This window comes from Battus philenor, unplaced genomic scaffold (genome assembly GCF_028537555.1).
Source record: "Battus philenor isolate CCGP_79_NKW_IND1 unplaced genomic scaffold, ilBatPhil1.0.hap1 SCAF_23, whole genome shotgun sequence".
NCBI classification, from domain to species: Eukaryota; Metazoa; Arthropoda; class Insecta; order Lepidoptera; family Papilionidae; genus Battus; species Battus philenor.
In genome coordinates this window covers 6,012,435-6,038,122 of record NW_027181686.1, presented here as the reverse complement: position 1 = coordinate 6,038,122, position 25,688 = coordinate 6,012,435, and the positions used below count along the sequence as shown (strand labels likewise).

General features: G+C 29.1%; 2 protein-coding genes across 2 annotated transcripts; one reads left to right on the top strand and one right to left on the bottom strand.

Moving 5' to 3' along the window:
• Positions 1-3,669: 3,669 nt before the first annotated feature.
• On the bottom strand, positions 3,670-13,305 carry Cdc50 (cell cycle control protein 50A). The gene is made up of 9 exons (XM_068767453.1): positions 13,104-13,305; positions 12,898-13,031; positions 11,716-11,918; positions 9,886-10,022; positions 9,620-9,739; positions 8,962-9,047; positions 7,965-8,100; positions 7,273-7,438; positions 3,670-4,407 (listed from the first exon to the last, which is right to left on the bottom strand). The coding sequence occupies exons 1-9, from the start codon at positions 13,156-13,158 to the stop codon at positions 4,362-4,364; spliced, it is 1,083 nt and encodes a 360-aa protein (XP_068623554.1). The 5' UTR covers positions 13,159-13,305; the 3' UTR covers positions 3,670-4,361.
• Positions 13,306-13,871: 566 nt separating this feature from the next.
• On the top strand, positions 13,872-25,653 carry Septin1 (Septin 1). Its single transcript, XM_068767480.1, has 11 exons — positions 13,872-14,066; positions 14,946-15,138; positions 16,670-16,800; positions 16,929-17,056; positions 17,734-17,851; positions 18,947-19,033; positions 19,467-19,627; positions 20,628-20,729; positions 21,145-21,238; positions 21,452-21,559; positions 22,148-25,653. Exons 1-10 carry the CDS (start codon positions 14,043-14,045, stop codon positions 21,539-21,541), a joined length of 1,128 nt encoding a protein of 375 aa, XP_068623581.1. The 5' UTR covers positions 13,872-14,042; the 3' UTR covers positions 21,542-21,559; positions 22,148-25,653.
• Positions 25,654-25,688: the final 35 nt, after the last annotated feature.

Sequence of the window (25,688 nt, the reverse complement as noted above, 5' to 3'; positions counted from 1 at the left end):
ATTTCATAATTAAATACTTGGCTAATTTTTTTAAGTTCATTAAGTACCGCTAGACTGTGGTTCTATGAGTAATTTGATCAGAGATTTTGTTTCGGTTTTATTTCGGTAGATTTCTTGTATCAAAACGTAAATTAACTTGTCTCATAAGGATGACATATGGTACAAAAAGCTGACGAAGCGATATCTTTTATTCAAATAGAACAATGCCAGAGTTGATGAATCAAGACAGCTCTTACACACTAATGGGAGCAAAGCTGTTTTGAACGCCGCCTTCGTAATGTGAAGCAGTAACATAAAATTTACTGACGCATAGTATATATAGTTTTTTTAGTATTTTTATTGTAATACTATAGTCAATAGTAATGTAACAATTTCTATATATATAACTCAAAAACTGATTTTAAATAATTTTTATATCCGTATAGATACATATATTTGCATGAAACTACAAGATAACACTACTTTTATTTTTTTCCAACTGCAGTTTCATTTAATTAATATTTACCGATAAAAAAGTAATAATTTTTCTTTACAGCTAAAAATAAAAAAAAGCCGTTAAAGCGTGAATTTTGTTTATTAAGTATCAACTAGTTACAGAACCCGACAAAACAAAACACAATATAATTTTAACATTAATTACTTAAAAATACTAAAATTAAATAAATTAAAGGATTCCTTTAAGTCGAAGGAGTCTTCGAACGCCAGTGCTACGTATTTGTTATAATGCTATATAGCTGAAAATTTGTCAAAAATCTTCTCGGGAATATACCTAATTTTCACGGTTATTGAATGGTACGCTTTTCGAATCTATGGATTATAGACAGACATACATTAAATTTTACATATAATAGGTGGTGCAAAAGTAACGTTATAATGTGAATGTGTCTTAATTTTTACAAATGGCGTCAAATGTCACTGTGTTTTGACATATATGATATAGATAATAAACTCTACTGAGAACTAATTCTCGATACATTGTCATTACTTTTGCGCCTCCTTTTATATAACAGGGGTGGGCAAGCTCCTTGATAGTTATCATGAGCTACAATTATGTGTTGTATTTTGCATGAGTTGTATTTAAAAGTCTATAGAATTTTTTAATAGTAACTAAAATGATTGAAAACATACATAATACTACAAAATACGTGTTACATAGTTGCACGGTCTTTCATAGTTGTTATCAATAATAAAATACATTTTGAAATATATGTGAAACAACAAAAATTGAAAAGGTATATACATTTATTCAGAGCTAGAAATACTTCAGCAGTAAGACAATTTTGACATTTCCATTTCCTAGCCAGACATTTGACTTAATTTAAACTTTCAGCTTCTCTAGTTTTAGCGTTCACGGACTCTTGTACTATAAAATAAAAAAAATGCAATTGACTTACAGTTACATAATATTTGTGAAATATATTAAGTAGTTGCAAATAATACAGTAGATAATGCTGAATAAATGTTCAATAAAATATTTAATAAATCTTTCACTATTTCATTTGAACATTATGAGAATATTAAATATTATGAAACTACATATTATTATTATAGTAAAGATGCTATTTATCAATTTCAAAAAGTCTAAAATCTACAGCAATCTACAGTTAGTGTACAGATATATGTAAATCCTATAAGAGATAATTAAAAACCTACGCAAGTGCAAATACGTCTAATTAGATAAGTGGTCTTATATTTTTTATCTATACATTGTTAAAGGCACTTGATATTTATATATAATATTTTTCGTCACTTAAACAAGAGTGAACTAATAAAAACATCAATACACTAACATTATTAAAAGGCAACTGCTATATAATATAATAAACTTAACAGAATACTGAATCATCACCAAAAATTAAATATATCACAATACACAAGTTGTTACTGTCAATAAATAAAAATGATATTTACATTTAATTTCATGAATAATTATTCACTATCAGTGAATCAATATTCTCAATTATTAAAGTGTACTTAAGTGGGAACTGTAAAGTATCAAAACAGTGCAAAAATGATAATTGTCATGGTATAGTCAAATGATATGACTTAATAGAGATGGGATTTCGAATGTATATTTGTCTAAAGTTGGCGTAAAAAATCTCAAGATTTTTTTGGTCAGTTTGTTATTTATTCGACTAATAATAAGGGGCCCGTGATTATATGCATCCATTAACGCAGTGTTGGTCTATTATGAAAAGAGAATTTTTAATAATTTGTAATTTATTCGATTGTAATAATCATAGACAGGATATTCGGATGTATTTTTATCTAAAGTTCAAATTTTGGTTTAGTATAGTAAGCACTCAAAAGGGCAAGTAAAACGTGCTAAATAGGTGTGTAACTAACTATACTGGCTAGTATGAGTGAGATGATAAATAAATGCACAAAAAATAAAAAAAAATATCTATTAATAGTTGGTACTATTAATAGATATATTTTTTTTAATAATGTTTAAGAATATGTTTTCATACCTCGTATCTAATTAAAAGTATATATTTTTCCAATTGGGTGTTGCCATCATAATTACTTAATCAAAAAAGGCGAAGTATACATTCGATTATCCCATCTTTGTTTAAAGTAGTCTAATAGAAAAATTTATAACAATTTTAAAAGATAATATGATTAAAAATATTAAAAATCTGTGGAGACCATCTGTGCTAGCACATCTAGATATATTTTTATTTTTTTTAGTTACAACATCCAAAGAAGCATTATTTTTTAATCAAATCAGATAGATATTATATGAAAAATAACAAAATTAAAAAGTAGTACATGTTGCATGTTTTTCTTCAAATTAATATTCAAAATATGTCATACATAACAATAGGCAAAACGAGTGACTTTTATTTTACTAAATTTTTGTATTACAATTGCATATATATAAGTTTTGTACAGTGCTACCAAAACCCTCGTACTGTTTCTTAGATAAGCAAGGCTAGGTGGGGGCCCCAGAAAAATAGGGCATCAGTTAGCATGAGATTAATATTGTCTATCGATTTTGGAATACGATATTTATTGATTTAGGAATTATTAAAGTTGTGTGATAATTTCAATTCATTTGTACTAAATAATTAAACATGGTATGGAAATAATTAAATCAGTGTACTTAGAACTTTTTTAAAGTTTTTTTTAATATTTTTCAATCGGTCCAATTTTTCAGACGATTATTTGGCCTACCAGATTTTATCACTTCCGACGTTTACTCTTCGTAGCCTCTGTCACGATTTTCGCAATTATCTAATATAACAAACTAATTTTATACTCAAGTCTCCCTGCCTGCCTTTCTTTTCTTTAAATATTCAAAGACTTTGAACTTTGACAGTCTCTTCAAAACGTGATAACCCATGATCTATCTTTATATATTTATCTCATGTGCGTCCGACAAAGTCCGGTACAAACAATACGCGGACTATATTTCTCCCCGTCATGCCGCATGCGATCAGCGATTTCAGTAGCACGATAGTTATATTGCAAATTATAAATGATGAATATACTACAGGATTATATCATAAATCATTTTAAATTATCATATAATACTTAGTATAGAATAATTAATATGGAAATATTTACCCACAGTGTTATTTTATAACATAAATCAACATCAAATTTAAGCTTTGCCTTTGTTCATTATTGTTAATAACGAATGACAAAATTTCAATTATGTTAATGCTACACGGATATACATAATATTAACCACTTTGGTACGAGCGTCGACTATAGTCGGCGGCCAAAAGGTAAATGCGCACAGCCGGCTCTTACCTGTCCGTCTTGCTAATTAAACACATTTGTGATGAGCGTTTTACGTGAGTGTTAATAAAATGCCGCAAAACATTATTGTACTATCATTAACAGAATTCAAAAAGCATATTAAAAATAAATTGACGGAACAAGCTTATTATTCTATAAAGGAGTATCGAAATGATAAGAATCCTGGGCAGTAATGTCGCCTGATTATTTTGATTTCATTTAGGATAAATCTTATAAAGTGTAAATGTAAATCTGTATTGTTAAACATTATTAAAAGATGTGTTGTCGTGGATTTTCTTCCTGCTTTTTCTCCACAACTATAATACCTTGCAAAGCAGAGTGGTCAAAATTAAAATAGATTATAAATTGACGATCGATTACTTCAGTTAAAAATTCTAATTGTTGTATAAACGTAATTTATCTTTTATCTTTATCACAACAAGCGGAAATTACTTCATATTTCGAGTTCATCGGCCGTCGAGCACCGTACCGAAGTAGTTAACAGATCAAAAGAAAATGTAAGTACAAATTAAAATAACATTCACTACTGAACAGTTAACAATTGTTAAACACTACATTTGTTTCAATTTATATTTTCTTCACCATAGAGCGGCTTAGGAATAAGGTGTTCGCGGGTTCACATTGATCATCTCAGTTGTGCTGAAACAGATAAAAATTACATATCAATAATAATTTTCCTAATTCACATAAGTTTGCACCACAGAAAAATTACTGATAATACATCTGCTAGTATTTATTCTAGATACTATGTATATTTTACTACGTAGTAAAAGCACCTTATTTGCTCTTCCTTTATTCGCATTTTCACTATTTGTGGATCTAATAAGTACATACACAATAATAAAAGGATTCTAATGGGTATCCAACCCAATATTCTTTGTAAATGCCGTCATATGGACTAATAAAAATTTTAATAGATCTTAGTACAACTTAGCCTGAAGTATGTTGCTAAATTATATCGCTGAGGACTTTAACATAAGCCCCCTTCAACGCGATCGGTGTTTTTCATAATGTAAACAAACAGAATGAAAGCAACTCTATTACTCAAGAAATAAAGTATACTATTAAATGTTGCTATTCCGTTCTATGATTAAAACCGATAAATCGCAAGATGAAGTTTTAACTGAAACGGACTTAGAGGAAATGTTAAATTCAAAGCCCATTGAAGAAGAGGCTTTAACAAGTAGTTGAAACGCGAAATTTAATTTAAAAAAACCTTAGTGAAGGTTTAAAGATGACATATGGGCTTTGCGATTTCTTGATGAACATTGATCCTTCTATAGAACAAAGTCTTATTTTTTAAAAGGCAAATTGCTAATGAGACTGCTGCGCATCAGTCTGAATTGTAGCTTTTAAAAACTGCCAAGCAAGAGAAAATTACAAAATTCTTCAAACCACTGTTTAAGCCTTTATTTATCAAAATGTTCAAAATCTTTTAAAAATTGCTTTTTTTTTAAATATTTTTTTTTTAATGAGTCGCTCAGAAATATATCCCCTATAATCCCATATAAATTATCATTCCGTATTCACGGTTTCTGTATTCGAGGTATATTTATGGATTATATACCTTGTGAGTGAAGAGCTTTTACCGTAGTTTATTCACTGGAGAGAGTAAATATATTGCTCAGTCAGCCATACTTTTGTAAGGAAATGAAAGGGTTAGAAAAAATGTAAAGATGCTTTTACACAACTGATTATTACTATATGTACACATGAAACTATTTTTTTTGTAATATAATCCGAAAATACATCTTTATCTGATTTACAATGATGTCTTAAGGTTTATTGCTTTGACGCGTTGTCGCAAACATAGATTTCATTTATATAATCCAGCAACTGGTTATTCGAGCCATATAATGTATCCACGGAAGTTACTAAGAAATAAATTCAATGCTACACTACGCTCACATGATATTTACGACTACTCGATACATGTATATAAAAATTCTAGTATATTTATGACAAATAATCCAACGTAATCTAAGAAATAAAGATAAACTTGCTGTACCCGCTATTGGACTCCATAAAGTGTATCGCTCTTACGTAGGCCAATGTATAAGATTTTATAATAAACTACCAAAAGTCGCGGTAAATTTATCTCTTAGTAAATTCAAAAATTATACACAGCTTTCGCCAAGATGCTTATTACTTTATTTTAGGGTATATTAACGATAAAGATGTTTGAAAATGTATTTTTTTGAAAATTAAAAATTCTTAATATAATCCTCAAAAAAAATTACAAGCTCCTCCTACTTTTTTTTTAGTTCTTTTTAGTAAGTTTGCCTTACAAACTAATGTAAGCTTGATTTTAAGCTGATGATTATAAATTATTGTAACGATCTGATGTCATGATGCAATTATAACTTTGGTATGTGAACCGACATTTCACTATCAATGTAAAGGCATCCTTACACCGTTGTAACTAACCAATGGGATAAGTTTATTTTCCAGTTATTACTCTATCCGTCAAATATTATATAACAATTACTATGATTTAATTTATAACCACATATTACTATGTATTTTAAACATACTGAAGGACAAGGTAATTTATTTAACACGGATGGTTATTAATATACAGACTACATACAAATATATACCCTAAAAATATACAGTAAAAATTCGAATTGTTACTAATATAGTTATCTAGAATACATAGGATTCAATTTTCATTTAACGAAAATAAAAAGAAACTTACGAATGCACATTGATATTGAGAGAGGTTGTTTGTTCTTCCACAAAGAATTGTGAGATAGGTTGTGGACATCTGATTTTAACAAGATCATTATTTCTTAATTTATATTAATTTTAAGCCTTAGTATATTACGTTACAGGTTTAGTTATCAATTTAACTAATCATTATTATTTATGTGACTAATAATGACTGCAATCGCTCCTATAAGAAATCTATGAGCGATATCTAAGGGGGAGTGAGCCTACATCTGAAATAATAATGATGTCACTTTGTAATACTTTAGGTAATTACTACAAATCCATTATTTCAAATTATATATTGCAGTCTGCCGCCCATATATCAGGGAGCCCGGAAAGTATTGTCGTTTCAAACGGCATATTTTACAGAAAAACCGATTGATTGTTACCACTCTAGCATTGAAAATTTGTATATTAGATGGCAAAAGGTTGTTGATAACGAAGGTGAATAAATTGTTGATTACAAATCAAAACTTATTAAAAATGTAGACTTGTGATTTTAACTCAAGAAAACGAAATTTTCAACTATTCACTAACGTCCTAAGTTTAAGAAAAGTAAGTTGTAAGTGAAGCAGCAAATTAATATGTTATTAAAAAAATCTGAAAAATGTTCAAATTATGGAAAAAAATATTCGATTGTTTTAGCAATACAAAGCCAACCTGTTTATTGATTCTATTAAAAATCTAAGATATTTATTAAATAAAAAAGATAAATACTCTTATACATTATAATGTTATGTACATAAAGGCAGCCAAAGTGTTATGTTAAAATGTGTATATAATAAGTCTCACCTCCTGGAGCATCTGACGTGAATAACAAGCAGCACAATGCCCAGTAGTAAGCACAGAGTGCCAACCACCACATACGCGACACCAAGGAATGGATTCTTTCCGCCCAGCAGGGAGGTCGTGGAGATGATGAAAGACTTGGTGCCGTCAAAGTCCGTCACTGGATAGTCTAAAAAAAATTGTAAATAAAAGTTACAGGTTCTCTATAGCTTTGACTGTATTGTAAAATATTCTCATCACAGTACAAGGTTAAATTAATTCCAACAAGGATTTTATGACCTCGTTACACTTACTCAAGACATGTTTAGCTTTATAATTCAAAGATATCCATAACTAGTATTTTTGCTATTATGAGATTTATACTGATGTGTATTAAGGAAATGTGAAGTCATTCTGATATCAGTTATCTAAAGCAAGTCATATTATTTTATCTGTGAATATGTTTTTGTTTTTAAATGATATTTTTAAATAATAACCTGCCATTTTTAGGTGAGATTAAAATCTTTAAAAATTATTTTAAAACATGCAACAACTTGATGTTTTTGTTTTGTGTTCATCAACTTACAAATTTTATTTTCTTTATAAGTTAAGCGTTAAAAATAGTTTATACAGTACTTTCACGAAAATAATACTTACTATAATCCTACTTGACATTACCTAAAAAATAAAACATCTAAATTGAAACAAAAACTTACTATATTCAACTCGTAATATGTAAGGTCCTTTCACAAGTCCAGTACCAAAACCAAACTGAGAGTGGTCGACACGCCTGTAGAGTTTTCTAAAGGTCGGTAAGGCAGCAGTGCGCATCCATACAATAAGGTCTTCATTCTGTAACAATAAACTCAATGTTTTTGACCCATGCTTTACAACATCACAATATTATTAATATAAAAAACAGAAAGAAGTATCCGGAATAGAAGCGATGTGGTCTTACATCGTAACACTAGACCGCAATTTTTTTTAGACCGCACACATTACATAACATCATAACATCACTAGCCACATCACTTCCCTTTTGGAAGAATAGAGCCGTCACACTTTGCTGCGGTTTTGTTGCAGGGTGGTGGGTGAAGTAATTAGGCTAAATAAAACGATGTAACAGGTAGTGTGGCGAGGGTGCGAGGAATGCTGTATGTTTAATGTGTGCTGAATGATAGAAATTGTGAAGCATGAGAGAGGGAAGGTAAAAGTATGAGGCTGTACATCCCTATCCTGAATATAATATAGAAGAAAGAGTACATAAAAAACCACTAGCTATTCAACAAAAATAAAGAGGATTTTGCTGGAAGGTTCCAGAATCAGAAGGAACAGAATCCCCACCCAACAGATAACTCTTGAACCTACAAATTTCTATTTGTTTCAGACTCTTCAGAATTTTCTAGACAAAGTTGGGTTAATATCAAGATTACTATAACTCTTTGTCGCTTTTAGCCTGAAAGCTCAAAATTTCTACTGCAAGGGCATTATGTCACTTATAAACATGTTCTTTTTATATTTTATTAAGCAAAAGGCAAAGTAATATTTTCAACCAACCTATTATTCAAAACGGAAACTCTTTTAAAAGGCTTACTTACATTTGTTTTACCTTTTTTTTATTTAGTATGAGTATTATTTGATTTATAGACATATTTGATTACAGTAATGATTAACATATGTAACTACATATAGTTTTAAAAGTGAATCACTTACTTGGAAACCATTATTTTCAGAATTGTTTAAATCTAACTCCCACACTGGTTTTCGCCAATTCACAGGTTTGGTAAAATTAGCGAATGCTGAAAACATGAAATTAAATTCATACTAGTATAACAATACATTAATGTATACATCAAAAATAAATGTCATTAAAATGTGATTGAATACTATGTAGTCAGAAAAAAATTCCCATTCATTTTATTTTTAAAGGTCATCAGTAATTTATGCACACACATTTACAAAAGACTTTAGAGCATATTAAAACTAGTTCATAAATTAATGAGAGATATGCCCAACATTTTTATGTCAATTATGTTCAAAAAAACAGTTGTCCTAATTAAATCTATATGTGCAATAATAAGAGAATAATGCATAAATACAATGATAATGGCAGAATATACAGTAAATAAACAAAAGGAACTATATTATGACCAGTTTCACTTTCTCTGAATTGTGTGGTCTAATCTATAAAATATCCAGAAGCAGTGACAATACCACTCCATTTTAAAATCACAAAGGATTTTATATTGGCGAATAAGAAAACAGAATGAACAATCATATAAAAATGACATTCCAAATTCAAAACGAATATATCGTTTATTTTTAGTTATAACAGTATTTAGGGCCAGAGTAAGAATACATAGTCACTTACCCGTTTTAAGATCTCCAGGAGGGTTCCGAAATTTAATATCTTTGTCAGACGTCCATGCAATACCAGTGCGTAATACTGGTACATCTTTATTTAGATCAGGAGAGTGCACTGTTAATGTATCTGTGGAATGCAATAGTAAATAAGTAAACATTCATATTAGTTTACATTTAATAATCTTTCAAAAAATTTCTCATTAGTGACATATGTTAAAGAAAATATTGTTATTTAGGTAATATATTAAGCCTTGGTAATAAAGATTATTTTACCATTGAATAAAGAGTTTGCAATGGCGCCACATGGAGCAACAGGTTTTAACTTTCCATCTTCCTCAGCATATGCAAATGGTTCACAGTCTGATGATGGAGTCAATGACATTTTACGTCCAAGAAGTTGACTGTCATCTCTGTAATTTTTCAATTGCTTTAATTTTTCAAAAATGGACAATTTCTCTGAATATTAAGTAGCGAAATAATTGGGTAAATAAATTGTTTTTAAATCACTATATTCATATGTTTAATTACTATCAAGTTAAATAAAAAATTAAAAGTATAATGTACACTATTAATATAAGCTTAAGTACCTATATAAATAAATACAAATAAACATAAAAGGATATTACATACATTAAACACTTAATAATAATGTATGTATAACCAAGATACCACATCTTTTCCTCATTTCACTTAAATTATTTGATAGAGTATTGGCTGCAATTTTATTATCAAGATCCAACATGCCAAATTTGCCAAGATAAGTTATGCCCAAAGAAAGAACCGAAAAGAGACTAAAATCTGAATCATTATTAGATAGGCGATAAATTCAAGTACATGCAACAGTACCAACTGGATATGTATTTAGAAAATTAAATTGAAAATTCATTCCATTTAGTTCTCTTGATTTTACTGATTATTCAGAATGCATATGATATATGTGTACGCCAATAATGTGCAGAATAGCACTAAAACTTTTAAGCATGCTTCCTGAATCTTTGTCATGATGGGTACTAGCAATATTCAGTTGTGTAAAGAGTCATAAATCATTATACAATGAGATATTATTCACAAAATGTATTTTTTAAACTTAATGAGAAAGTAAATAAATTCATTCAAGATATATATTCAAGTACAAAAATATCAGATCCATTTTCTTAAAACCTGAATCTGCCATTTAAGCAAGTATTTTTCATAAAAAAATATAGTCACTGCAATTCCAGTACCAAAAATGTAAATATCAGTTAGATCAGGGCTTCTTAAACAATTTCATTCACAACCTAATTTATGATTAGAGTTTTTTGGCAACCCCATATATATTTTTGATGATTTATTTATTAGGTAACAATATACATATACATATGAAAATTTATAGTTTTAGAATTTGTTGTGAAACATACAAAAATATAAAATTAAAATTTTTTCTCAAAAAACTAAAAACTCGTTACAGTTACATTTGACTACACCAGAAGAGCGTCAATACTATTGCAGTCAGGATTGTTGAATCACTGCCTCATGTATTTGACATTAAAATTTCTCAAAACCTAAGAATTTTGGTATGAGACCCATAGTTTAAAAAGCCCCGAGTTAAATCATTGTATTTCTTCTTATTGTTTTAAAAAGTACACAAAGGAGTGAACAAGGATCTAAACCAAAAAAAATTCCTGTAAACTTTAATTACTCCTATCCTGAAAAATGTAATAACTACTAATATATTTTTATCATAAACCATTTTGTTATTGGAACTATAGAAAACTAGTAACTGCCATGCCAGACATTGTACTGTGAAAAATAATCCAAGCCTGCCTGTTGTTAAACTAATTTATTCTCTGGTTTGAATGGGAAAAAAAATGTTTTTACTATTTCTTTCATTGTCTCTCCATAAGAGCTCCTTTCTTGTACAATAAAATATGGAAAAAATATAGTTAAATGTCTGATGAATTATGCTAAGGAACACATGGGCTTTCTTTTTATATGTACAAATTAGCTATTCCCTTTTTTTCCTACTCTTAAAAGACTTCATAATTAAATGCATGTTATTATTTTTAATTAGATTGATCACATTTAAATAATTATACTATTGTTGTATAATAGATTCATTCATACCTTGACTTGACATATCTTCGGTGATTCTGATAATAATTGCTCAATCCATAATAGAAATACACATCTCCTTTGAAATCTTCAGTTAAATTAAAATTTATTTGACAAATGCATGCTTCCATGTCATTTTGCTTGATGTATTCAGCACAAGTTATATTTTCATCCTCTTTTATGCAGTTTGTATAGTCTATTACGTGTTCCTTGACCTTAATTTGATACATTAACTTGTATAATATAAGTCACAAAAGCTGCATGTTACAGTAAAAATAAACATTTTTAATTGTAAAAAAAAAACATGTACTTTAATATTTTTTCTTTATTACTACTACTTTGATTGTAAAAAAGTTTTTACATTATCTATATTTTTCTAATAACATTATTTTTGTGCTATAGTTTGTCTTATAAGCAATAAATTATTAATAAGTTATAAATATTGTGGATTGCAGCTAATTTACACCATATATAATATGTTGAGTGCAACATCAGCCATAACTGATATGAGACTTTCCATTTATGCTGTATTAGCCATCAGTGGCTGACATAAGCTTTTCCATTTGAGTTGTAGCAAGGACCAATGGTTGACAACAGGTAAAATTATATACAGCAATAAGGTGTACATTGTTTTCAGAATTACAGAATAATTATTTAAAACATTATCATTTTAAAACTAACATAATTGATTTTGACTGTGGCTTGAGAAACACCGGCCACAAGTCTTATCTAGTGGCCCAAGCGGTTAAGAACAAAACAGACTTGTCTGTACATATCATATTGAATGAATACCCATAGGAGGAATTTAATTTCAAATTTAAACTACCATTTACTGCAACAGGAAACACCGGCCCTACAATAATGCAACTTCAAAGAGGAGTGCATGGCCTGATCAAAATTGTCTTAGAAAAATGTGCAGCACACAATAGGTTGAAGGTATTAATACCTTACTTTTACTTTATTGACTATATGCATGTGTGGAAGATCAAGACTCACAATCACTTTGGGCTTTGTGATCCAACAGTTGCAGTTGAGTTTATGTTTATTTAATTATTTTATTTCAGCATATTGCTGTGTAATTATTAAACTTGGAAATGTCTTAATTTCCTTAATTTTGCAATAAGTGATTAATAAAATATTAATTTTACACCATAAAATAAAATTAAACGATTATGAAAATGTAACTTTACATACCTCATCCGAGAAATAAAGTAAGCCAATCCCAACAGGTATAAAAGCTATTCCTATAACAAAAAACGTAGGTAGAACCGTTCCTGCTGTCAGTATAGGTTGCCAAGCAGGTAAACGTTGCTGTTTAAAAGCTGATTCTGCGAAAATATAAAAATGTTACCACTTATGTTCAATGAAACAAATATTTTATGTATTATAAATGCTTTTACCAGCAGGTCGTCTTGATTTTACGTTTTGGTCGGAGGTGTCACTTGAGGTAGCCATAACAAAAACAGTTTAGTAGGACACTTATATTGATTTTCTCGTTTAATGATTACCTACACAGAAAACAATATGGCACACAAAATACACAAAGTATATAAATAGAATTCAATTTCTATTAAATTAATATGACATTTGCCAAAAGACTAAGTGATAACACATTCTATAAGGGTAGCCAACGTATGTTCGATATATTTTATTTATAATGGCAATAATGTGAACGAAGAATAAATGGTCCTAAATTTTAATTTTAATTTTAAATTTATACAAAAATAATAAAAATAATATAGGTAGCCTCAAATTTCTGTGGTCGATTTAGTTATAAAATATTTAGTAAGGATTAGTTTATAGATGTAAGAGGTAAATTAAATATTAAGCTGAACTTTTATCTTACAACATTAAGTCATGTATAATTACAAGTAAAAAAGTTGCATTGATAATTCTATAATAATTCTTTGCAACAATCTATTGTGTAAAAATATTTCAATTCAATTATTAAATTTTAGTATATTTGCTCTTACATATGACAAATTCGTAGTTTTTACATAACTTTGTTGTGATAATTAATGTAAAAACATGTCAATAAAACAAAATAATTTTATATAACGTTATCTTAATTGATTTAAGAAAATAATAAGTTTCAGATACAAAATGTAGATAAGTTTTTTATTTGTAAATATTGTTTTGCTTTACTCTATTTTGAATCACTTGTCAGTGAAGTCAGGTCGAATCGAGTATTGTTAGTGAATGAGTAATGGTCTCTATACTCTGTTGGTAATTAGTATATATCTTACTTTACTTAAGTATATTAATAAAATATTAAATATAGACGTCATTAAATGATCATTAGTTGTATTAATCAAACCAGGAAGTAAACTTTTGTTACAATGGCTAGCGAAACAGCTAAGAATGTAAGTATGTGGTATATTAAAGTTTTTTTTTGTAAGCAAAAGAATTCGATGCATTCTCTTTTGTTGAAAACTACTTATAATTAATTATAAACGAAAATATGTCAAATATAAAATATATATATAGCTTTTAAGCAACTTTGTTAATGGTGCCATGTATTAGAAATTATGTTATTTTTATGGGGAATTGGATCTCGATACAGTTAGCGCCGGATGTGTGTCAATGTTTACGTGTGCTGTCTGAATATTTATCGAATGAATGCAAGTTACATTTTAACAGATATCTAGAGGGAAATTGAGTTATTAAATTTAATTCCTATTACTTAAAGTTCATGGGACCTTGTTTATCAATCATCCTTAATTAGTCTCCTAATGTTTAAAACAACATATGAGTCACAACGTATGGGTCTTTATTAAATAGATCTCTTATAATAGTGTCCTTTTTGTTTGAATGATATAAACATTTTATTTATCTTTAAAAATTACAAAACATTTCATCTGTTATTTTAAACTGACTTGTGAAAAAAATGTCAATTGTTATAAGCGCGAAAATAATTACATAAGCGATATATATATATATATATATATATATATATATATATATATATATATATATATATATATATCATTATATAATTAAATGTTCTTGACAAACTGTAGGAGCAATAGCACAAGATATAATTAAATCTGATAATAATAGCAATCTTTTGTACCAAGCATTTCATGCAGAGTAATCTAAGTGACTTTAGAGCCCTTTTTGTCTATGGAAATGAAGCAAATACTACTAGAAAGGCTTCTCAAAAGCCCTCTATTAGTTATTTTAAAAAGTCTGAAAAATGCTTTCAGTGAAGTATTTTCTGAAATAAATATCTTTTCCTGCAGTTTTCAAATTTGGAAACTCCGGGTTATGTTGGCTTTGCCAATTTACCTAACCAAGTGCACCGGAAATCAGTGAAGAAAGGCTTTGAATTCACTCTTATGGTTGTTGGTGAGAGTGGTCTTGGGAAGTCAACTCTTGTAAACTCTCTGTTTCTTACTGACTTATACCCTGAGCGTGTTATACCTGATGCCACTGGTAAGTGTTACATATAAACATTCTTAATTTGTTACTAGATAAAACTATTTTTTTTATTGTCTTAATGTATGAAAGAAGCAAGGTTTATAAGTTCTTGTGAGTGTTATCACTTCTTGCTATGCCTGATATACATACGGGTGTTGCATGAATTAATGCCAAGCTGAAATCAGATAGCAGGTCAGATAGTGGCTAAAAATGCCAGTAAATAAACTAATAATCTATGCTTTATTATAAGAGGCTCAATTAAAGTTAAATGAAGTTATTTTTATGGTTCACAAAAAGGGATATTGTATTTCAAAAAAAGGTTATTGTAGTGAATTCTTACCTATCAATTACAGAAGGCCTATATATAATAAGGGAGATGAAAATATATGAAGAATAATTAGTGATATTGATTTTTTTTAAATTTTCAGATGTTTAACATGAATCTAGACTATTATCTGATTTTGGCTTTTTGTTGATTTATGAACCAATCAGAATGCTTCTTTACCCTTGAGTTATGCCTCCTGAAATTAAACAACTTGTACACATCATATACATTATTATGGGTTTTATAACAAATCATGAACAATACATATGAATTCTGCTTATATACATATTAAACAAAAGATATCTATGGACCTTATTCATTGTATTTTTTAAGAATGCATTTTTATTTCAATGTGTTTAAAATTAAACTACATATGAATTGATGGTATATGGGTCCTTTCACCTTGTATGCATAAATCAGTTATGTAATTGGAGTGACAATTTTTTTCGACTTTCATTACTAAATTGATTGATCATTCTTTTCATCAACAAATTCTGTGCACATACTTCTTAATAGTCTATATTTTCAAATACATTACATATCTAGAGGAGATAGAGCTATTGAGCTCTATAAATAAATACTGTTATCAAACTATGAACATTTACTTTAACTTCAAATGGTGTTATACTATTTAATTGCAGAAACAATTTATTTGCATAGTCAGTGCTATTTATTTGCTATTATTTTTGCTTAGAAATTATTTAAGTAGCTTTGGTAAGATAGAAATAAATAACACAAACATTTATTTTAGACATGCTTATGTGCACAAATATAATAATAGTTACATTATTGATTGTCTCTTTCCAAAGATCAATGTGCAATATTTATCGCCAGGTACTGTAATCATTGCACTCGCCACTTTGCATATGGGGATATTTATACAATAGTGTTTTACACAATAAGTCAATGTAGCAACTTTAGGTTATACATCCATATATATGCAACCTCTAATTATAACGAAAATAATGCAGATAATTTAAGATGCTTCATTGTTGCTATGATGATTATAGTTGGTATACATGAAAAGTCATACTTAGTAACTAGAAGAGTGTTCAATTTCAAAATGGCTATCTGGTAAACTACATATGTATAAATTTCTATTCTTAAACTTTATATGCTAAATAAATAGATAATATCTTGATGATCAATAAGAGTTCTAATCAAGGTTCCAATGTTATATAAATAATACTGTGTTATGTATATACATTGTTTTTATCTTAGAAAAGACAAATCAAACTGTCAAATTGGATGCATCAACTGTAGAGATTGAAGAGAGGGGTGTGAAATTACGTCTAACTGTTGTGGATACTCCTGGTTATGGTGACGCCATTGATAATACTGATTGCTTTCGTGTAAGTTGTTTTTACTCATTACCATAATTTATGTTACATTAATGTAGTGGCTACAAATCCAAACTTGTTCTGTTCAATAAAAATAAAACTATAACAGATGTGTGATATTCAATATATGTTTATTACAGTCAATAATACAATACATAGACGAGCAGTTTGAGCGATTTTTACGCGATGAAAGTGGACTTAACCGACGCAACATTGTTGACAACCGCATACATTGCTGCTTCTATTTCATATCGCCATTTGGACATGGGTTAGTATTTTTTGTGTTATCTGAGATGGATCTATTCTGTTATCACTCTCAGTTCTTTATCAGTCTGAGTCTTCAGACGCTCGCTCGAAAAATGATTTGAACTTTGTAAAACCGCACTTTGCGGTCGGTTACGATGTTTGATCCTTACATATTATAAATTTTTGAGCAGGTTACAAAACACGAAGTTCCACCGTGAAGCTTTAAATAAAATATAATGATTTTTCTTTCTATAGTTAAAAATTGTCAATTAACAAATGACACAAAAGCAAATAAATTAATGATAATGAAATAAAAGTTCAATATGAAATACATCCATATTTAAAATTTAAAACAAAGATATTTAAGTAGTTCAACAATTATTAGTTATTTTATAGAGATATTGTTTTATGTAGTTTTGAATTGTTCACTGTGATGTTTTGAGCCTACTTTAGAAAGTATTATACTGTCTACTGCTGTTTAGGGTACATGGTCGATACCTAACCTACAAACAATACAAAAAGTATATGCATTTAAATATCAGACCCCAGATACAGTTATTAATCAATTTTCTACCAGCACATTAATGTTAAAATATTTACTTTTTGTGTTTACATTAAGCTTTATTTATACAAATGGCTAGTTTTGTTGTTAATTATATTTATTAGTTCTATATTACTTTACAAATGATTATCATACAGGTTGAAGCCACTGGATATAGAGTTCATGAAGCAACTGCATAATAAAGTCAACATTGTGCCAGTGATTGCAAAAGCTGATTGTCTGACCAAGAAGGAAGTTCAGAGACTTAAGTCTAGAGTAAGTTGTTTTATCTGTAATTTAAGAGAATTGTAACAATAATTCAACTCATCAGACTTTAGAAAGTAAACGTATATAATGTGACTTTAGGAAGTAATATGAATTTCTATCTATAAAAATAATAATCTACAATTGTAACTAGCGGGTTCTTTACATTTTATGCCAGTACATATGTCAACTATTTTATAAGACTGTATCTACCTAGAAGCATTCCTCTCCTGATAATTCTACTTGTGATTCATAGATAGTTACTTTAGGAGTTTTTTAATGTATATGAACCAAGTTGTAACTTTTTATATATGGGATAGTCTTTTATATATGGAATAATCTTTTAACGGTTGCTGATTCATGGTTCAATTCAAAGTACATATTGTATATATAATATAAACAAATGAAAAATATGAAATGTACTGTCTTAACTTTCTAATATTTTTGCCATTACTAATAATTTTTTTAATCATAAGGTATGCAATAAATGATATATATATATATATTTATATATATTTATATATATATATATATATATATCCAATGCCTCATTAATGTGTTAATATCTTGTCATGTTCAACATCATTATAACAGTTTTTTATGGCCCCCATTATAGCGGCCTCTTTTTCTCCGACATCTCGTTAAGGGACATGGAACTTAGTTTTTAATCAATTATTTCACATCCTTCTTTTTACTTCTTCACTCCCCTTTCAGTCTTCTTAAGATCATTCATTCGGTATTCCAACATACTTCACATTATCTTACATACTCATAAATTTTTAGTTTCCACCTTTTCATCACCTTTCATCCTTTACTTCACCTCTTAAATCGTTTTTCTTATTTTTATTATCACATTTTGATTAGAACCGATAGAAGTGTCGTAGATGTCTACTGGAGGGTAGACACAGATTTCTTATAGGACCAATTGGAAGACTAACAAGGTTGTGCATCCATCTTGTGGACTTTCTCTGTTGCGTTTGCCAGTGGACACCATTCTAGTACTACATGGCCACTAAGTCTATCTATTCTGCTTTTCTGTGTCGCCTGTCTGCCAATCATGGTTCTCTCCATTTATGATTCGACTTATGTATTTAATTTTTTTTTCAGGTAATGGAAGAAATTGAACGTGAGGGAATAAAAATATATCCTTTGCCTGACTGCGATAGTGATGAGGACGAGGACTATAAAGAACAGGTGATTATGTATTAATTAATGAATAAGTTAAACATTTTCGAAAGAAGTTACCTGAGGTAGCTGTACTTGTAGCCTAGGAACTACGTGATGTAATTTATCTCTCTCCGAGTTAAGGATGTGGGCAGTAATCGTTGATCACTTCTTGTCATCACATAGCGACGAGTTTGTAATTTGTTAATTCTAATCCGTGCAAGTGCGAACTGGACCTTTTTAACGCCGCAAGGTTGGCTCTAATCGGCTCTTACGTAAAATATGGAAAAAAACAACTTTACTTTCTAAGGCGGCTTGGTATCAATTCATGTAAAAACTTGATTGGAGTATTTTAATATAACCCATAAATAACAAATAAAAAGATTTATCGTCCGAATAAATAAATAATAGCTTTTTAGCAGCTCTACTTAAAAATGTTGACTGACTGAATTGTTTTATTTAGGTTCGACAGCTGAAAGCAGCGGTGCCTTTCGCGGTGTGCGGTGCTGGCCAGCAGTTGGAGGTACGCGGTCGACGTGTGCGTGGCAGACTCTACCCCTGGGGCGTGGTCGAGGTCGAGAACCCTGAACATTGTGACTTCATCAAACTGAGGACTATGCTCATGTAAGTAATACATCTGTCACAAATAGAAATCGAATATTCGGACTTATAGTTATCAAATATTGTAGGCTTTCTCACAGGTAAATTTAAGTATATACAAAACCAAGAAGACAATATTAATAATGAGATAACTATTTCATAAATAACAAAGTGTACTGTGATGTGCGGTCGTTCAAATAAGATAATATTCCTGCTATGCGGGGCCAAGTCGGATTGGCATTTGAGTGCAGCCAAGTAAAGGACTGCCTTTCTTAATGCCCATTGTGCTAAGTGTTCCATTAACAAGAGTTCCTTACCCCTAACTCTCATATGTTAGATTAAAAAATACCATGTGTCCTAGAAAATTACTTTTTAAGAAATTAGGAATTTAGCTTCAATAAGTTTCTTATAGATAAATTACCAAATGAAACAATTTTTTTGGCTCTTCCTGCATGCAAGTAGATATAGTAAGTTATCTTGCTTATGGGCTCGTTTGCATTTTGGATTTAACCGATTATTGATTATGAGTATTGTAAAGGTTGCATCTCTAAGAGTCAGGTTTAAAATTAAAGTTGTTTAAGGTCTAGTACATCTACGGAATTAGAAACATTTGGTCTGGCTATAATACTCTTACAATTAAAAAAAAACAAGTCAATCTTAATCCACTGCATTATAATTTATGGTGAGTTTTAGAGAGTAAAGCTTGCTCAAAAAGCAATGACAATTTGGAGTCCCTAAAACAATCAAAACAATTGGCAGTAAAGAATTTTCCTGTAGAAAATGTGATTGGTGCTATTGATAATGGCCTCAATGTTTAAAGGAAAGGACATTATTGCAAACAATGGAGATCACTTCAAATAACCTTTGTATATTTTTTTAATGGTTTTATGTTAATGTTTTAAACTTACACACAAATAGTAATAAATGTTTTTTTGTGTGTACAATATAAAATTAATAAAAATTATTGTTTAACTCTTGTAATGAACAGAATAAAAGTTGAAAATATTGCCATCTATTTCACTAGAACCCACATGCAAGACCTACAAGAAGTAACTCAGGAGGTGCACTATGAAAATTACCGATCAGAGAGACTGGCTCGCAACGGACAAGTTCCCAAACGACATACGTAAGCTTAAAACATATTTATAGTTTAACAGATAACATTTAACAAGATTAGAAATCAGTTTAAAGACAACTGTAGGAGATTGCTGGTTTTCGACTGTTAAACATAATTTGCACTTGAGATATTTGTACAATAACGAACTTAATATTGAAATTGAACATCACCCGTCTGGATATTCATTGCCAGCGAATAATACATGTGGCCATACAATCTTTTAATACAATTGGTCTACTCTCAAAATCGAGTCTTACTTCCTTATCTATGCATTTGAATATATATATACTTTTTACTCCTGGTGCCACTAAAAACTGGATTTCCTATCTTATTCTCATTTTTATCACAAGACGTTATCAATTATAAAAATTATTGTTTTGTATGCACATAATTTTATTGTATTGAATTATATGTCTAAATCTAGGTCAACAGAGAGTGGTTTGAGTGAAGTAGAGTCTAATGGACTTAATGGTTCCAACGAAGATTCTTCTGAACGTGAACGCGCGCTGCGTGAAAAGGTATTCTTATTTGTTTTTCTCCTATTTTTGAGTAAAAAAAAATTATGTATAATCTAAAAAAAATAATTCATGGTTTTAAATTGTTGATATAAACTTAATTCTGATTGAAATTCTTCCTTTAAATGGTTAAGAGCCTTTGGTCCTGTCTACTCTCGAAGGTCAAGTTGAGGTTGATTCTTATATTAGAGATATATATTTTGCTGTTACTTTTAGGAGGCTGAACTTCGTCGCATGCAAGAAATGTTGGAACAGATGCAGCGTCAGATGCAGCTCCAAGCGGCTGCCAGTACAACGACTGCATAGTGTTCAAGAATCCAACAGGTATACATATAATTGAATATGGATACTATTTAATAATTATCAAACAGCAGAAAAGTTGGTTGAACGAAATTGGTGAAGCCGAGTGATACAGTTTGCAATAGTTTCTTGGTTTAGAAGTCTGGTCGCTTGGGCCCCAAGATCAAAACCCGCAATATCCGTCGTGAATTAGGCTTAATTTTAAGTACAACACGTTTCTTATTATCTACCAGTTACATCTGTTTTTTAATAAATTTTCAAACATTATGAATCAACGTCAAGCTGAAATCAGTATGTATTTGTTACGTAGTAGTGGTGCCACCTGTCCTACATATACACACACATTATATGTGTATATATGTAATGTTTGAACACACACACTTCTATGTGTGTGCGTGTCTGCGGCGCGCTAAGCCCCTAGCGTTAAGAGGTCGTGTCACATTAATTAAATATCTATATTATACACACACACGCCTGTGTCTATTTATTAAATATGCATCTAGATATGTGCTGAACACGGAAAACTTTTCCACGGGTTATGTTAAATTTAAGTAACAATTCTTACAGTAAATTATGTGTGAATAAGTATTAATTGTTTATGATTGTTTTCAGTTGGACAATAGTACGGCTGTCCAACTGCCGGACGCTTGTGACGTCGTCAACTCGATACTGCGAGCCATCCCGTACTGTGTAACCACCAATTAATCACTCATTTAATGGACAGATACAATTATATAACCATTCAAAGTTACTATGATGCTTCCTTGTTTTTATTGTAAAAGTAGTTATGGTAACCGGCATATGATTTGGCACACCGCGCAGAGATTTACCGTAAAGCATACATTACAGCCAAGTATTTGGTTTTTTACCTACAGCTTAGTATGCATGTAGTGTTGTTTCAACCGATTGTGCATTAAAATATACATTTTTTATGTAATCTATTTAGACTATCACACAAATAGTTGTCTAGTTTTATTATAGAAAAAATAATGAATTAATAATACGTAATTAATGTGTTTTTTTTAATTTTTATAAATATACCATATATTTTTATGACTGGCGGTAATTGTTTTTGATATAGGAATAAAAACAATTATTTTTTTAATCCTTATCAAAAAATCTTAAATTATTTTTGAATAAAGAATTAATTATCTTAACTATCTACTTCGTTATTGATGATGACAAAATCATCGTTATTACTACCAGGCTTATTTCTATTTATAAGTGAAACTATTAATACTTTGATAATTGAGATGGGACATATATAATGCCTTATTAAACTGAACCTGGACGCAAATCTTAGTCTTATTGACGACGTGCCAGATCAAGTGCCGAGTATTATACAATCATTTATCATATTGTTTATGGGTAAAATACAAAACATAATACATAAAATATGACAAGTTGATTATATTGTTAAGCATTGGTATGTACACACGTACATGTATAACACTGTATGTCAATATTTGCTATTTTTATCATCTGGTTGAAGACGCGTATATTATAAAATAAATCGATTTATTACTGTAGTATTAAAAGTATTGGAAGTATTCACAAATGAGTTAGTCTATAAAATAATTACCCATCGATTTTTTTCATGCATATGCATGGTAATTATGGTTTTTATGTTACATATGGTTTTATAACCCCAATATCTTTCATGTTATTTGGTACTGTTAATATAAGAATTTTAATATTTTTTCAGGATATTGCATGTTAATTAAAACTTAAGTCAACAAATAATCAACGAAATATAACTTGTAAGCTAAATATAATGCATGAGAATAACATAATAGTTCATTTTGACGTGGAGGCGAAAACAAGTGTCAATAGATATTTAGTGTTAATATAATCTCATCTCGCTTTATGGCATGTGCATGAATGTATTCTATGTTACAGTACTTTATTTTATTTATAGCTATAAATTGACTGATAAAAAGGAGACGTTGATTGCAATATATAATCTGTTACAGGGGTGGCCAAAATTGCTCATTAGTAGAAGTCGTTTTAAAAAAATTAAAATTAAATAGCGGGAAAAAGTTTTAAATCTTAATATACATTATTTACGCACATACGTGAAGTTATCTATATTCGACCCTCTACGATTTATTTTTTAGAATCTTGTTTTTATTGAGAACTGCAAATTTATACGCCCCATATGGCATGTAATGTGTTAATCACATTTGTATAATTTTTATGACAATTCTTTAAAATTTTATTGATAAATGGTGACATCAATTTTCAGTGATTTTTAGACGGTGGTTAGTAATACTGGCCAGTGCTTAATTTTCACGACAATATTTTTTACATAAAAAGAAATGGGAGCTCGCGTACATTTGTCGCAAAGCAAGAGCCACATGTTGGCTACCCCTGAACTATTAGGTTCCTAATGTTAGTTCTGTGTCAATTGGTAAGAATAATGTTACATAGAAAAATAGCAATCTCTTATGGCCCTTTTATGGCTTTTAAGTAAGTATTAAAATGCAATTTATATTCCAATTACTCTTTCCAATTTAGACTGTATCTTTAAATCATGTGTGTAGTTGTTATTTCTTAATCTATACATAAATATAATTGATACTTTGTAGTAACTCGAGAAATAATAGTTTATATTTACACTGAATCGGCCGTTAAAAGTTTTTAAAGAAATGTAGCTTCAATTATATCAGCTATTTGAAATTAGATCTCACCAATGCTTTTTTACATTGAAAATATTTGATCATCCAATGTAGTGCTTTACTTGCTTTAGGGATTTGACTATACTAAATAAAGAAATCTCACTAGAAACTAAATATATACTTTATTCACAAATATCATATCTTTGAAAACTTAAACAAAGATTGTATGTATTTTGTCCAATTGCAGTAAATTTTTCTTTTTAATCCTTTACATTTTACTTTAAAATAAATACTGTTCTGAATACTTGTATTAAACGCAAGTTAAAATGTTATAACACAATATAAAACATATTTGTATATAAAAAATTATAGTTTCCTATTTTTAATGAGAGTAAAAACAGTCGGGCCTTTTCACATTAATTTCATATATTCTATTTATACTGACTGAGTATATTTTCTTTGTTTATTGTGCCATTTTTACTTGTCATTATTTTTTTTTAATAAATAATAGATGACAAAGAAGTTTTATCTTATATTATTTTTGTCTGTATTTAAATAAAATCAAAATAGCTCTCTTGTTTGTATCGTCCATTAAAAATCTGAGGCATTGATGATAGAGAAACCTTTGAAAAAATTTGTGAGTGTAAATTTCATCAAATTGAAATTATCGTTTAGATTTCATCAAGGACTGATACTAACCACGTATTTTCTAAAAAATGTCACTTTTTTGTATTAAAATTAAGTTTTATTACATTGTGTAATCATAGTATTATATTATAAACCGAAATTATTTAATTGTACTGTTGATAGATGTAACGGATAATAAATGTGATGACCACTGAAAACTGTTACAGACTTAAACATTATTGAAATATTTGATCAAAATTGATTACAGTACTAAAATGCTATGAAATTTAAGTATCGCACAAGATTACGCTTATTTAGTTTAAATTACAAATGACATTAATTGTTGTTTTCAAAACATTCGAATAACACAAATTATATGTGTGGCATTAAAAATTTCTGTCCATAATACTTGATTTTCGAATTTAATGTTGTCATTTTACTTTTCGATGTACATACGTAATTGAGTAGATTGAGGGATTGTATAGTCAACAAATGTACACTTAATTTTACTGTCATTTTTCAACATTGTTTTGTCTTATTTTTATTTTGAAGAAAAAAAGTGCATTTAATATTTATGGATATTATGTTTTTAAAATTTTCCATATTGGTGCATTTACTATTTTAAGCTTTGATGTAAAAAAAAATTTCTTATAGTATTGAACCCATGTAAAAACTTTTTATTCCAACATTAAAAGCGGTAATGTTAATCATTTTTTCAACTTCAAATTGGTGCCAAAGCTCTTAAAAAGGAAACATGTAGTTGAAATAAATAGTTTGGTTTCTGTTTTCCAATATCATCGAATTCTATTGTCCATGTTAATCTAATATTGCATGTATCAAAAGCTATGTAATCATATTTTTATATTAAAACAATAAACCTTATGATATTTGTTTTATTGCTAAAAATG